The sequence below is a fragment of the Channa argus genome, chromosome 10 (assembly GCF_033026475.1).
Source record: "Channa argus isolate prfri chromosome 10, Channa argus male v1.0, whole genome shotgun sequence".
Classification (NCBI taxonomy): domain Eukaryota; kingdom Metazoa; phylum Chordata; class Actinopteri; order Anabantiformes; family Channidae; genus Channa; species Channa argus.
In genome coordinates, this window is record NC_090206.1 from 21813407 (window position 1) to 21829932 (window position 16526).

The following is a 16526-nucleotide window of genomic DNA, read 5'->3' on the forward strand; positions in this document are numbered from 1 at the left end:
ACCTGGTTTGAAGTGGCTTTTATTGGAAACGCATCTGTCTGTCAGTGGCGTCATGTGAAAATTGTTTACATGAATTCACACAGCTACAATGGACCATCACACGCTTGGAAAAGGGACTAGGCAAAAAAAAACAATTTGAGAAAAGTACGAGCTAAGGAGCCATTGAAGTTGTTGTAGGGGACAAACTTCATGACAGTCCCCCTCGCTCTCCACTGGTCACGCTGCCACATCACAATACCAGTAAACATTATGAAGTGCAGAAGCATATGGCCATGCTCCAGTCTCCTTTGCTGTGCCAAAGCTAACAGCATCCATCCTCAGCACTTAAAACACGCAGTTCAGGAGTTCAGACTTTATTATTTATACCCGTGTGTGTAACCAGTGGCTGTACTGAACTCAATAGTGCCTTGTTTCAACTGACTCTTCACAGTCTGGGATTAATCACTTTGCCATTTGCGTCAACAGGCACGCTAACCTCTCATTCAGCGCTGCCAATTCGGATATTTGCATTTGAAGGACATTGTTTACATTTTGCACAGACTTCACAGATTCTGTTCAAGCTGGTTTCAATAAAACAACACGGAGGGACATGAGCACAACTAAAAATGGGTTTTCTGTGATGTTAAATAAACTGAAGAGGGGGGGTGATATATTTACTGCCTCTGCTGACTTTGATTTGAAAAGCTCTACAGGAAGGTTGTAATCTACTTAAACAAATTTAATGGGAAAATAAAACTGGAGCTGTTCTACAAAACTTTACATTCAAATTTAAAATGTACAGATGTCTGACAGCTGCATGAGCTTTAAAATATATATTTTTATAAATTAAACTGGCATTAAATTTTTTTGGAAAGTGATAAAATATCAATTTAGCTTCTTTCTGTTTTCTTGATGGAGGTCGATGAAAAGAGGTTTCCTCTCTAAAAATCAGCCCTCAGACAGCTCCAGAGCTTTGACAGATGGCTCATCAATAATGCAGGACTCCCTGATTATTACACACGGCCATGTGCTCAGAATAACCATGTCGAACAGCAGTTTCTCAGATTAACAAATGCACTGACACACATACAAATCTGTATGTACAGTCACTGCACACAGTGAAGGAATCTGATGTTCTATATGATTCTGACAGAAATAATCCGCACAGTTCAAGGAAAACTGTGTTTCATACTCAATTCTTTCTCTCGCATAGTTCTACATTAATAATAGAAACAATATCCAACAAGGAGATGATGCAGATTAGCAACACAAACACTGCTTTTCAGTTTTCTCCTTTCAGACTGAGGCAGAGAGCATACGTAAATGCCTCTCTGAGAACAGTCCTGCCTGTGAGCTGTCAAGCACGACTCCGCTGCCATGCCAACCGGCAGCAAGACCAATCCCTCTCCAATAAGCCTCCCCTTCAGTGGATTTGGTAAGAATGCTTTTCATCGTGCCACAGACAAACAGAATAGTAGATGAGCATCTCAACTCCACAGCCTCCCTCACATCTTAGTGAAGGGTTCTTGCTCCGGGCTTTCTACCAGAGCCGAACACATCTCTCACCGTTATTTGTTTTATCTCCAGCCGATGCTGTAAATTACTGGACAGGAGATTGCAGTTTTATTTGCATCGCAACGTGCAGTGACACAAGGGTAAAGGCAGCAAACACTATGTGTGGATGTTCACATGAAGGGTAGAGCTGATATGCAGACTAGGCCAGGGGCATATGTGTGAGTACGGTTACTACATGTGGGGTTGACAGGGTTTGTGTGGGTTTGAAAGACAAAAGAAGGAGAGAGTGTGAGAAATAAAGGAAAACGGGCAGACTTGTGAATGTGTGTCTGTTTCTGCTTGTGATTGCAGGCTGCATTCATCTGACTGCCAGCCCTGCCAAAAGTGTGTATCTTGGGACCCGATCAAAACCTGTTGGGCCTGGGTGGGGGTGGGGGTGGCGGACGAAGAGAATGAAAAATGCGAGAGCTGGAGTGGTAGACGTGGCGATGACTTGCATGACCCTGGAAAAGGATGTTGTGAATGTCTCTCACCCTTCTCCCTTAGGTCGCTGACTAGTGCAGTCTTGTAAAGGCAGGACGATACAAAAGTTGTCAGTCTGCACTGTGCCCCACTGTGGAACTTTCCCTCACAGGGTTTTGACAGCAACACTAACCTCATTTGTCAACGGCGACCCGGCCCACATGTGCTGGGGGGCTCAAGTTACTTGCACTTACATAGAGTTTCTCGACAACAGCTAACACAAGAGAGTACAATCCAAACAATCAGCTAAAACCCATCGCTTACAGGCCACACTTAGAGGCACAATCTTGAACAATTCATTTATCAATGAACTTGGTTTTCAAGAAACTGATACTGGAACAGAAGCTAAGTGATTCATAGCCACAGGTTCTTTAAACTCCCTAATATGTTCAGATAAAATACTTTATCTTTATAGGTTCAACAACTACACTTATCAGCTCTGTAGAGAAATGCTTCTGTTATTTACCTTGTGGTCCATTAGGGGGCTCTCTAGGAATGACTACAGTCACACTCCCCCAGCTGTTCTCCACCTTCAACTGATTGGGGTTCTCCACACTAACCAGTCAGTTGTGATATATTGACAGCAGGGGATTGAGCATAATGCACAGAGTAAATCGATGGCTGGGGCTCAGGATCACCATTTAAATTGAACGGGCAACGGATGCAAACCCAGACAGTGATTGGAAGAAGGCTCCTCGGTGAATGACAGCACGGACAATATATACTGTAAGTGTGTATGTTTATGTATTCAGAGGATGAGGTGCCCGTCTCTGAAAAAAGTCAGGTGAGCAGTTAAAAATATCAGCTACATCAAGTAAAATGTGCAGGTCTGAACCACGTCACAAAGCCTTCTCAGGCAAAACAAATCACTCTGCTGCCGGGTTTTCAGTATTCACAAGCTGCCACAGTGGACCAAAGGCAATTTCACACACACTCATGACCACACGTTGATTCTAAATCTTTAAAGATAAAGACTACAACACAGGCAGGATATGTCCTCAGCTCAGACCCACACATGTCTGGAATTCCAACTGAGGAAGACACATCATCTGATGAGAGCTGGCTAAGCAAGCGCAGGGAATTCCTAATGAAACGCTGCACAAGTTCTGCTTCTAAATGCTGTAGGACCTTATCTTTTTCATCAAGTGTAAAGACAACATTCTCAGATGATTAAAGATGTCTTTTTCTTATCTTTTGAAAATCAACTTTTTTGGAGTTTGGAGCATTAGTATAATCAGTGAGAGGCCCCTTGATCAAAATAATAAAAAAGAAAAGATCCATGTGTACCAATCCCTCTGGTGGATGCTAGCCCTTTGGCACATATTTTATTAGCCCTGAAAGTCAGCCCAGCTGGAGGACAGGAACAAAGAAAGGACAACAACACGTTGCCAAATATTTTCATACATCAATAGTCAGAAGTGATTAGTTTATTTTAATTCCCTGCTATCAGTCAGGATGTCAGCAAGGAACAAATCTTCTCACAATTTCTTACTTTTGTAGGCAGAAAAGGTATTTTCATCTGTGTGTATTAATATTGACATACTAATGTCCATGTAGTATCTGTGTTCTTACTTGCATATGCCATCTTCAGGGTCCTCCAGACCAAACCTCTCATCAAAAATGAGCTGGAGCCGCATCTCGCTGGGGGCCACTAATCTCCAGACTAACTCAGTATTTCTAGGATAAGTGTTTGGGAAGTCTGGACTCTGGATCATTCCCTCTCCAGACACTGATATGATCTTCTCCTGATGGGACTCTTGAACTCCTAAAACAAAACAAAAGAAAGAAACATAACATTATTAAAGAATTGGCCACCTTCATAATTTTCTGCACACACACAAAGCATGCAATAACATACACCCTTATTTGAACCTTTCCAAGAAACTATAAGTGTTAAATACATTCATATTACATTTTTATGAATTGCATGATGGAAATCGCACAAGATTATGTCTGATCATGGTGCGTGAAAAGAAACCTGATCTGCAGCTCAGTCTCACTCAGTGCCCCAATAAACACAAGAGGCTGATGGGCAGATACATGATGGCATGAGTAAGGGAAAGTCTGAAATGGGTGAAAAGTTAAAGTTGTTTTACAGCAACAAATCAGGCTGCCCAAAAGTCAGTTCACAGAAGGAGCTGAGATCATGGGAGACACGAAAGCCAAAAATATCCCAGTCTTTCAAAAGTAACAGAACTTAAAAAGTCTATTACAAAAAAATTTAAAATCCAAAAAACGAATACAGTATTCCATTATCTATAACATCTTGTGTTTAACTGAGTGTTGTTATCGTGGCTCCATGAAACTAAAACATAAGGTCAATGCAAACTATAGCACTTTCTAACAGGATGCTGCCTGATGGGCTTCTCCAAGGTCCTCTGATCAAGCCATTAAAGCCCACTGGGAGCAGCTGCTGCAGGGATTTCATCACAATGACAAAGATTGTCACTCAGTTCCTCCAGGCTCCAGCAGGCCCTGCTCCTTTCAAGAGAAAAATTGCCAGGATGCCTCCACCTGAGACTCACAATCCTTGGAATGACAACACCGGAAGATTGCTTTAAATTAATCTGGTATACATAACATATTAAATACAAAGTTAGCTGTGCTCCAGCGCAGGGCAGGGCTCTGTTGGCAGAAAATGTGCATTTCAGCAACTTTGTCTCATTAACTAACAGGCTAATCACCAAGTGTCACCGAGTTTTAAACAGTTTTATGAAAGTGAGTAAACAACCAAATTCACCGTAACTGCAGGACTAACTGACTTCTAACATCTGTTGGTGATAAAGGAACTTTATTACGTAAGCTAACTGCTCATATTGTCAAATGTCAATATGTCATCTTTTCTATTTCTACGCACACGGCGTGTTTAGGAGTTCATTTAATGCACTTTTGCCAGAGCTTACCATCGCTGCCTCCAATGTGTAAACCAAGCTATTACATAAATATACAGTGGATCTGAAAATGCAGTGCACAGACTAACGGGCGACAAAACCCACACTGACGTTTTAAATATAATTCCACATCCAGCACTTATAAATACACCCACAGAGTGTATTTAAAAAATAACCAAAATTGACAGCACAACAATATGCTAATGTCAACACTGGCTAAATAAACTGTTATTTGTATCAACATGCTGTGTTGAAATTTTGATGACTTTCTTAGAGATTACACTGATGCATTTATCCCACATCAAGCCAGTCCTCTGTTTGTTTAAGCTCTATTTAGTTTTGTACCACTGATGAGCATGCAGTATTCATAAACCAATCCAATATGTCTAGCCATCAGAGGACCCAGCAAGGGTTTAATGTGCTCAGGAGCAGGAGTGTGCCACTGCAAGGTTGTTAATGCATTAAATGGATGAGTAACTGTTTCCCCAGTGCGGCTTATATAGACAAATGTATATATGAAACCCATTTTGAAGTTGATTACCCTTTATTTTGCCATAAATTTGATTTAAGGATATGAATCGTGCCCAGTGGCATAATTTATTCTGAGGTTACTTGCTTGCAATAGAAACAAAAACACAAGCAGGTTAAGTTTGTGCCATGTCCTCACCCTGTATGATGTCAAATACCAATTCCACAGCAACTCTGACTTTCTTCATCATGGATCCAAGGACAACAAATCTGTCTAAAGGAACGGTCACTATAAATATACGAGGAAAGAAGGCTGGTGCCTTCTTAAATGTTTCTTATTGCTTATTTCTTATTATCCATAAACAGACTAAAACTAGCAGTGCGTTGGACTACTAACTATAAGGTCTGTGAATATAGAACGTGGGTCAGCTCTGTCTGAAAATGAATAAAAACGCATCAGTGAACACACACCGTTACGCTGGGTTAATGGGGGAACTACAGTTCTAACAGCTCCACAGACTAATAACAGCCGTCATTAAAAACAGGCCACTGTTCTGACACATGCTTCTGTTTACATTAATTTGCCAACCCTGTCTTCGAAAAATTAAGTTTTTCTACAACTAAACTGCAAATGTAATTACAACTGGATTACAGTTCCTATGAACATAATGAGTTGTGTTGACATTTAATGTAAATGGTGAGTTGCAGATACGTTCTTATTGAAAATAATAGTAAAATGTTACCAGACGCGTATTTTCGAACACTAAGACGTCTGATCTTGGAGTAATACTTTCTGTTTTACGCTCCGCTGAAATAAGCATTCTTGCAGTACAACATTAAAGTATTTTATGGTTTTGTTTACCACTCACAGCGGCTGGTCAGGGTAAGAGAAAGATCCGTTTTTGTTGCTTTTTCAAAAATCGTAAAAAAAAAGTTTTTGCTTGAACCTAAACACACGATGACAGTCCTGCAGTTTCCAGGAATTTTGTTGACTAAATTAGTGGAAATATTCATCATCTATAATAGACTTTCCCTTCATCCATCCATTCTCTGTAACTGCTTATCTTTTTGCGGGTCACAGGGAGAGGGGATCTGTCCCAGGTGTCACTGCGCAAGAGGTCTGGTACACTTGGTACAGGTCTCCAGTCTGTTTAAGGCACAACACAGAGAGACATGCACAGACAGACAAGCCTTTACACTCACATTCAAACCTATGGGAAATTTAGTGTCACCAATTAACTAACATGCATGTCTTTGGACTGTGGGAGGAAACTGGAGTATCCGGAAGTATGCTGCCTATTGAAAGCTGGTATTGCAGTGGGGGATTTGGTTCTTGGTTTCCTTTTCACTTTTCACAATAAAGCTTTTGATGTTTTTAGGAAGGTGTCCAACTCCAATTCATTAAGTCAATGGAATCCAGAATTTTTTAATCAAAATTTAGATTGATGACATCTGGACTTTCCCTCCTGGCATAACAACTAATTCCATCTATCAATTAGAGAAAGCTAATAAAACAACAATGACACTTTTTGACAAAACCCTCACCTTAGATTACACACTACACGCTTTGATGTTTTCACTTGAGTTTGGTGGCAAGCCAGGTGCGAGCAGGCAGAATGATGTGCCAGATGCAAAGAAGAACACAGCCCAGGCATGACTTCTCACTGATCAGGCTCTTTCATAACTGTGTGAGAAGTTTGGCCTCAAGTACAAACTGTCTTACAAAGTAAAAGAAACTTTCTCTTGGCATACATGCAATGCTTGCAAACAGAACATCCTATTATTTTATCCAACATTGGATTAAAAGAAAAATTAGGCCTAAAGCTATATTTTGTGGTTCAGGATGGCACATTTTGTCGTGGGGTTAATAGCAGAATGATACTACGTAAATAACTCTACCTAGCATGTCGTTTTTGCAGTTATTATTTCTTTGATGTAATTGCAAAAAAAATCATGGGAAAAAAAAAAGATTTATTGCTCTATTAATTCATGATGCCAGTTGCTACACACACATTAGCTTTTTATATATATTTCCTGAATCAGGAGCAGGAGCCAATGGCTTTTATGCTATTAAAAGCTTGACCCTCCATCACGACGACATGTTTTTAATTACATCTCCATTACTGTGGGCTGTACTGTAACTGTAACATATATGCTCATTGCAAGTGTGATAGTATGTGTAAGCAATGCATTACGTACAACGCAAAGCCCATGTCCAGTAAAGTTGCGACACTGCATTCTCTTTAATTTATAAAATGATTTACAAATCCTTTGAGTCATTTTTGCATTGTCAATAGTTTAAAGACAACAATTGTTGGAACTCACATATGCGATATGCTTTAAAAAAAAATTAAAAATTTCTCATTTTAAATGTAATGCCAGCAATTCGAAAAGGCTTGGACAGGGGCTACAGAAGACATCAAAAGTTGTGTAATGCTTGTAAAAACACACCTGCAGGATAATCTCACAACTACTGAGGTTATTTGGCAACAGGTTGGTATCATGAATGGATATAAACAGTCAAGTTTTTCTCAGAAGTTGAGGATGGAGTGAGGTTCATCACTCTGTGTTCAACCCATTGAGAATAATGTTCGACAGTTTAACATTGGGCGCGAAATCATACGTGCCAGATCCTCCATATTGGTGACGAGAGGGGAAATTTGACTTTTCATCAAAGACAACATCTGTGATGGCATTGGCACTGGCATCATGGGCCTTGAGGGAAGACTTTGCTTATTAAAGCAACACAGAGCCAAAGCACATTATGAGCGTGCAGTATTGAAACAGCATGAATCCATAGTCCAGTCTTGTTTTGTTGCGACAATTGTCAAATATAGCTCTTAAAATCTACATTTGTAAATCACAGCATTGTCTTTTTTTATTTACATTGTACATAGCATCGCTACTTTGCTGGAAATGGAGTTTGCAGATATCTGCTTTTAGGCCTCTAAATTCACATAATTCCTTCAGGAAATCTTTTAAATGTTGACAGAAAGACATCTTTGATATGACAGTAATTAAGCAGAGAAACTAAAAGGAAAATCTGAGCTTGGTGTTACAGAGAAAGAGGGGAAAGAAGACAAAAAGGCCTTGACATGAGAGCATTAGGTCGTGATGAGAAGGTATTCCAGAGATCTGCATGAATGAAATCACACTTAATCCAGAAAGTCTTCAAATATCCAGCTTAATCCTTACACACTCAACAAGTAATTGCTGCGAAGGTGGGGGAACAATGTGTTTCCTCTTTGGTTCATATCTTTGCATTTGAAGCCTAAGAATTAACCATCTGAATGATTCTTTGCTGCCGATCTTTTGTTCACTTGCATCAAAGCAGAAACTCCTAAAGTGTGAGCTCCTTCAGAGTACATCAGCTGAAAACCAGTGTTTGAACAAGGCAGAATCCAAAAATCTGCCTCCTCCTTTTTCCTTACAGGTTCTCTTTAAAGATTTTATAAACAATACTCTTTTCATGCTTTTCTCTTTTTACCTATCCCATTGATATTTTCTTTCTCTGATTTATCCTCTGTGTACTGCACAGACATGCTACCGGTAGGGCCGGATTCTGGGTGTAACTCTGACTTGAAAATGACCTCACTCTCAGGGTTAGCCATGTCATCTAATGATCAGAGAAGCAGACCCCTAGAGTGAATTACCTCAAACATGACTTTTCCTTGACCTACTTTTTTCCTCTGTGAGGAAAGTAGAGCCGCCTATTAAGGGAGGAAGTGACTCTGAATAAATAGGACCCTATACAGTGCAGCCATTGTGCTTTGTTCACACATTAGTGGGTGAACCATCCATGCTGTTAAACATTAACCTTTACCCTGCCAAAACAAAACCTGAACGAGCGAGCAGAGAGACATGGACATGTGCACACTGTTCCATTAGTGCACACAAGCCTTGGACAGCTATAATGTCAATATTACTTCAATTAGTACTAGTACTACTACTAGTAATCATAATAAGGATATACAACAAGGAAATTAGCAAATGTACGTCCCTACGTCCCTATGTGCATACAGTACATGTACATAGTACATTACATTATTAGATTATTGCATTAATAAATATTGGTGTTCAATAAAAAAACATTCAGCAATATATATCTTTGATATGACATCTACATATATCATTATCATCTATATCTATATCTCCATCTACCTCTATATCTATCTATCTATCCATCTCTCCATCTATCTATCTACATACATACATACATACATATTTCACACTGCATGTGCCCTTAAGTTTGGAGTTTATCTGGGGGTATCTCTTCTCTAAAATCAGGAACATTTACAGTAAGTCACACCACTATTCATCCCTGGGAAAGCAATATCTGGTTGCACTTCAGATATGAGGTCAGACAACATGCCTATTTAAGGCGGTGCGATATTATTTTTCCTTTTATCTGTTTTGGACTAAACTAAAAAAAAAAGAAAAAAGAAAAAAAGAATCAATTCTCAACCGAACTTAAATTGGTGTGGATTACACTGCCACAGGGGATGTATTTTCTCAGTAACTTGGCCAAATTATTATTTTCACACATTAGAGGCTAAAGATTATTCTATTCCAGGGTTCTCCCAGCAGCCTCATGCATCAAAGATAACCATTTACGACAGGTATTTCCTGCCGGATAATTGATGGCTGAGTCACCGTGACAGTAAAACCAAAATGTTTTTAATTTCAGCCTGGTTACATTTCTGATCAAAACAAATGAAAGCCCCTGAGCCAAGGCATAAAAGCCGCTTTGGCCAGGTGATGAAACTGTACCCAACAAAGACTTCCCTTCTTTCAATGCATGCCGCTCATACTCGATGCAATCGCTCCGACATCTGTTGCTTATTAATACGGTGCAGTGGTTGGTGCAGTAAATTCCTGACCCTGCTTAGGATATTTATTGCCTTTTGGTTTACAGTCCATCAGGCAAAAAGGAGGCTGAAAATGGCACGGGAATCTTTCATACGTTTAAAATGTACTTACGTTATGTGGGACCCTTCTGTACTCATTTATTCATCCCAGCATTAGTATATGCATTGAGGTAATGGTCGAAGTGAATGCAGATGGATAACAGAGGTTTTGGACGTACATTTTTCTTTTAAAACGCACACTTCTTATCACACTAATGACTGTTTTATTCTTATCAACATAGCTGCACCTTGTTAAGTTATGGGATCATTTATTCAGTGGAAAGATTTACTGTGAAACAATGTAAGCTATCAATTTTCACATTCATATGAAATGTCTGTGCACTTTTTGTTGTTTTTTGAAATTAATTATTCATATTTCTCTGTGCGTTTAAAGATTTCCATAACCCAGTTTAATTGACAGCATGATTAAAGCTGCACATCCTTGCTCATCTCTGCACATGACTGGATCAGAGACAAGAGGCCATCTCATGGCAGAAACTCCCTACACATTTGATCACACACACTATTGATCATTACAACAATTAACAATCCCAACTACTACAGAAATAACTGGTAGTAAAGCTGTTAACGTATAATTGGTTGGCTTAAAGAGAAGCTCCATCACTCCATCATCATTAGTCACTTGTAAACATCCATGCTTTAAACTCAATTGTGGTGTTTATGTCAAATAGGTCTTAAAACCTGCAGCAGCAGATCTATTAGACATGCAGAATGTGCAAAAGCAGTTGGGCCCCCAATCCTCTAGTGGGCTCGGCAACACTTAGTGCGCTTTTATCCACAGCCGCAACAAGAGCCCTCGACAAGCTGTTTCATCCCTCTGTTTTCATCCCAACAGAAGACCAAAAACGGGAAACATCAGATCAGTTTGTTATTGTCACTTGTTCACCAGAGTACAGAACCTGCTCATGTCTGTTTCACTTTTTAACCTCTTCAACAGCAGCTCCTGCCACCAATAGGTGGACGATTATAACCCGTGAAAGCCATTTAAGTAAAGAGGTCAAAGGTCACAAGAACCCCTTTGGTATACCGTGCCCAGGCACTAAAATGTGATACTGTATTGATCTCTTTAATTAAATGTTCCATTTTCCTGCTGCTGGCTGCATAAAGCGCTAAGCTCACATGACAGAAAAGTGGTCACTCTCTGACCTGACTGAGGGACATCTGTCTACACGTGCTGCAGTAGCAAAGCAGAACATCTGCATCTGATACTTTTAGATACTACTAGTTTGGGCATGTCATGTAATAACTACAGGTTCTCCCGTGGAGGATATGAAAGATAAGTATATAAAACAGGAACAAGACACATTTTGGAAAACAAACAAATGGGTAACAGTATACAGTGTGAGTGTGAGATAAAGCTCTTCGAACTCATCGTTAAAAAGGTCCTTTAGAAAATCTTTATTTCTATATACATATATGGATGAAAAAGAACAGTATGATGAGCCTTAAACTAAACTAAAAACTAAAATACACACAGAGATCCAGTTAATTCTCCCATGAAAATAGCCTGTGTTGACTAACACAAGAAGCCCTGAAGCCCCGGAAGGGCTTAACTTTTATAACTGCTATGAAACATATCCTTAAAAGTGTTATCTAAGAAATGATTACAAATTGTGATAAGGTTTTCTAAAACCACAGCTGCAGGCTGTTAATGATAGCAAAGGTAGTGTGCCAGCACATGTGAAGCTCTGTGAAAAGCACACACACCAAAGCCTTCCAGCCCCTCAGGCTGTGGCCACGTCCAGCACACCGACTGAAACTTGTCACCACACAACAGATTCTTCTCGGGTTACGATGGTTCCCCACCCTTGAATAATTTCTCAGGGCCTCTAATTAGTGCCCGCACTTGTGTTTGGCACCATGAAAAAAGGGAAGATTGAGTGTCAGTCTTTTCACTATGGCCGTCTATTTGTGTTGACCCTCCAGAATTCTGCGTCTGAGCCCTTGAGCCTGGATTTAGTTATGATGGAAGCGCCAAAATCAGTCCTAAAGGGAAGAATAAATACATCAAAGCTCGGTTTCTCTCTTTTTCCTTTATGAAATTAAGTGCGGCAACAACTGCAAGCAATCGTTGTACTGTAAATTGTTCTAATTTAAGATAACAATTAAAATGATTATCATTCACTAGATCACTAGTGTTAGTCGATGCTGCCTATGTTTGTTAACAAAAGCCCCGGCTTTCAACAAAAACTTGTAATGTATGTAAATTCATATTTAACTTTTTGTTTGACTCAGGGTCCACACAATAACGTGAAGACATGTAGATGCCTGTATGTCTGTTTCCTTCTTCAAATGCCAATCAAGCCCTTTGCCTTCATTAACGCAGGATGCCCCATCTACCTCAATTTCCTTGTCAGCTGTCAAACTCAATATCATTGTTAATTATTGTTAAGTGGGTGGACTGATAGTTTAGCACATAAAAAGAAAGTAAAAAAGTCTGTGAAATGTCTCTCGCAAACACTGGGAGACGGGCTTAACCTGCCCTCCTGGCAGGAAACCAGGCGTTGACAGATGAACCACATCTTTTTAAAATGTCTCTCCGCAGCTGTGGACGGCAGCTCCAGGCTGCTTTGTAGTCACATCTGTGAGCTGGGCAGCTGGATGTTTGGAGAAAAATTACAGTTTGATCTGTTGCAAGGCAGATTGGAAGACAGATTTGCTGTACCAGATCCAGACACTGCGATTAAGACAGATCAAAGATCCAGGTTTTGCAATGAACATAGCTGAGAGGATTGATAGCTGATCATAATCCACTTTGTAGCTCCCTGGCTTCAATACAGAAACAATCAAATCTGCAATGAGCAGCTTGGAAGAGGTCAATAATGTTTTCAATTATTGGTTTCTAAATTAATCTGGGACCACAATCTGCGATGGAATCTCAGTAAAGCGTGGCCTGCAACTTGGATAACGGCCAAATGCACACACACTGACTCGTACATCTTCCTCCTGGTGTCAGTTTTTACCAGGTTACTGTACTAAATCAGCTGGTTCTTTTACATTTTCAGAATTGAAACCACTGTAAATTAACTGTTGTTTTCTAACACACAAATTAATTAATTAATTCATTCATTCATTCATTTCAAGTTCTAATGTGATTTGCAGCCATGGCAATATGATTGGATCTAAAGCATCAAACAAAGCAACAAGTAAAACACCATTTTAATTCTGTTAGTTTAAGAATAAAACTCTGTGGTCTAAGAGCCCTGGTTCCACATACAGACTGATTTCTTTGCACGGGTTTCCCTAGATCTATAATTATTGCAACCACACAAAGTCTTTGTAACCAGCTGGACTCAGCTGCTGTGGAGAACCTCGGGTAATGAAAATATATTCCTTTCAACCTCTGTTTACCAAGGGAGTGTTTACTGAGCACAACTCCTCTTTTCCTGCATCATCCTGTTCTCGCTCACACAGATACAGGTCTGATGTTACCTACAACAGAAAGCAGTGAAGAATTTGATTAATTCAATGCACTGAAATTCTCACAGGACTCAATCTGCTGACCACCCCCCAGTCAAAAGCTTGCCTCCCAAACAATTCCGCCGACGCCACTCATGCACCCAGTGGATGGCTTTTCACCATTAATGCCAAAACTAAAAGCATGTCTTTGAAACTCCAGGGAACGATATCTGTGGACACATCCCAGAATAACAACTTGCCAAAGGGCTGGCTTTGCTAAACCAAGCAAGTTTGTACCTGGTTGCTCAGAGCCGAGGAGCAACAATTTGAGGATTAGAAAATGGGAAAATTAGTGTTTCTGAAGAGAAATGTCTGAAAGTGAGGGCAGTGACTTAGTGTCTCCAGGTTAATTCCCAAAAGACGGGGATACAGTTACTGTATAATTGCAATGTTGCTCACTGAGCAGCTCTATGTGGATTCATTCATCCAAGGGGTACCAAAGGATTTGTATTTCAGTCACTATGGCAGCACTGCTTAAGGAAACGGACTTCAGTTCTGGAAAGCACATTAATGACAAGTGAAAGTCAACTAAAAATTCTCACCTCACTCTATCCTTTGTGCTGCCTTAGTCATACTTAACTTAGTAATGGCTTTAAGTCTTACATTTGGTTGCTTTGCATTATATATATATAATTTTACCACAGCTTTAATTGAAAAAACCTCAGGGCAACATCAGGGATTATAGCAGAGGGACATAATGAGTTAGCAAAAAAAAATTCAATCACGTCAATAGTATGAAAAGGACAAATGTAAACTGCTCATTGTAGCCCCATTCCAAAGTAAAATTGACTAAAATTGGCACAAAGTCAGCCTTAATGAATGACGTAAAACTAAACGGCACCAAGTCTGAGAGTATAATGTCTGTACATCACCTCAGCCGGACATCTGATGCAATTATGTGTTGTCTATGTAAGGTGATTACGTCCAAATCATTCAGGTAAACAACAACGATTCTTGTTAGGGAACGAGCCGCCTACATATAAATACCTACAGGAACCCAAATAAAACCCAGCTGCTGTAAAATAAAGAAGAGTGTGATTACAATTTATCTACAGTGTTTTTTTTAGTTAATGAGCTGCTGTCTTGCAACTTATTAAAGCATCAGTTCCTTATTGCACAGGGTGTAATGTGATGTCCCTTAATGTGCCTAAACTGTCAGCATCTCTTGTCTGACCTTCAATCACTTTTGCCTCTATCCACAAACCACCATGACAAATATCTTGCAGGACTGCTGTCATGCTACTGAACTCAGGGGGTCTCATTTTTATGTGCTTGTTTGGAGAATAGTTTGATAAATGCCAAATAAGTGAAGAGGCAGAGCACTTAGCACCCAGCTTGCATTTTTAATAGTCTACACAGGTCATTAAGTATTTCAGTGTCCATCATTTGAGAAAATGCCTCCCAGCAATCCTCTCTGACTGCTCATAAAAAAAAACCTCTCAATCATCTGTATCCATTTGCCACCAAACGTAACCCTGTGGTTCGATGCAGTCCTTATTATGGAAACAGAAACAAGAAATGGAAGTACACACCCAGCCACTTAAAAGCCTTATTTTATCTTTGGAAACTGAATATGCATAAAGCTACGTTTTAGGAACAATAGCCATGTAATTACCAGTGGAGATAAATGGTGGCAAAACAAAAAAAAAGACTTTTTCACCACTTTTTTGTAGAAAATCGTCGTGTGTCTGGGTGATTACTTGTTAAAACAAAACTTATCAATTCCTTCCCACAATTGATGGAATGATAGAAACCCTCACCAGTTTTAAGCATGTGATGAACTACAGTATAGGAACGTGGACACGAATCATAATAAATGATGTTCTACAAATTCTCTGTGGAAGTCAGGATAATTATACAATTTTTTTTCATTACAACTGTCAAGGATCTTTAGTTACAGTTACAGCTGGTGTTCAACACTAGCCCATCACGGAATCATCACGCCTTTGGAATCGCTGCTTCCTTATCGTCAAGACATATCACATGACATACTGTGTGTCACATGGCTGGTTACAATTACAGCAATTGCTTTTACAATACAAAGTCCTGCGTTTGTTGACCAAACTCTCCTCTTTACAAGTGTTTGTGGGTCCAAATACTTACGTTTTCTACGTTTTGTCTTGGGGTTGATTTTGGCTACTGGTACCCATGGTAACGACCCACATAAACATATTTTACAGGAAGAAAGACTCAAATAAGATGTCATAGAAATGGGTTTACTTTTCTCATTTACACTAGTTCATTAAGGTATATTACCTGTTGACTAATCACTCTCAATTATTATGCTTCCTTGGTTGCCACCATTAGTGCAGATTACTTCTGCTGCAACAAACATTATATAATTCTTAATGTAATTTCTGGTGAAATAATGAGAACAATTATCATCTCATCACTGCAATGTGATGTGCAAATTATAGGCACAAATGAACACGACTCATTTGTGTTGTGTAAGTACATGACAAATTCATTATTGAACTTACAATTATATTTGTCATGGCAGTCTTCAGTATATGTAGCATATATTGATTAAATATTCTCACAATAAAACAAAAGTCGGGTAACAAAGTAACACATTTCAACTGTGCTGTGTGTATTGTAAGCTGAGACTCTTTGTAAGAGCAAATTGACAAACCTACTCTGCTCAACATATCGGAAATACTACCAGCAAAAGTGTAGTTATATTTTTTTTAAATGAAGCATGCATGCAAACATGTCAATGATCTGCCTGAGAAAATCCGTCAACACAAGCGTTAAATGACACAAA

At 39.5% G+C, this 16526-nt stretch overlaps 1 protein-coding gene across 1 annotated transcript in view; it reads right to left on the bottom strand.

Annotated features, from left to right (window-relative positions):
• Positions 1-16526, bottom strand: part of pdgfc (platelet derived growth factor c) — a 39631-nt gene that overhangs the window by 9772 nt on the left and 13333 nt on the right. Inside the window, exon 2 of the mRNA XM_067518020.1 lies at positions 3589-3781. Within this exon, the coding sequence (XP_067374121.1) occupies positions 3589-3781 (193 nt within the window). The remainder of the gene's footprint in view (positions 1-3588; positions 3782-16526) is intronic.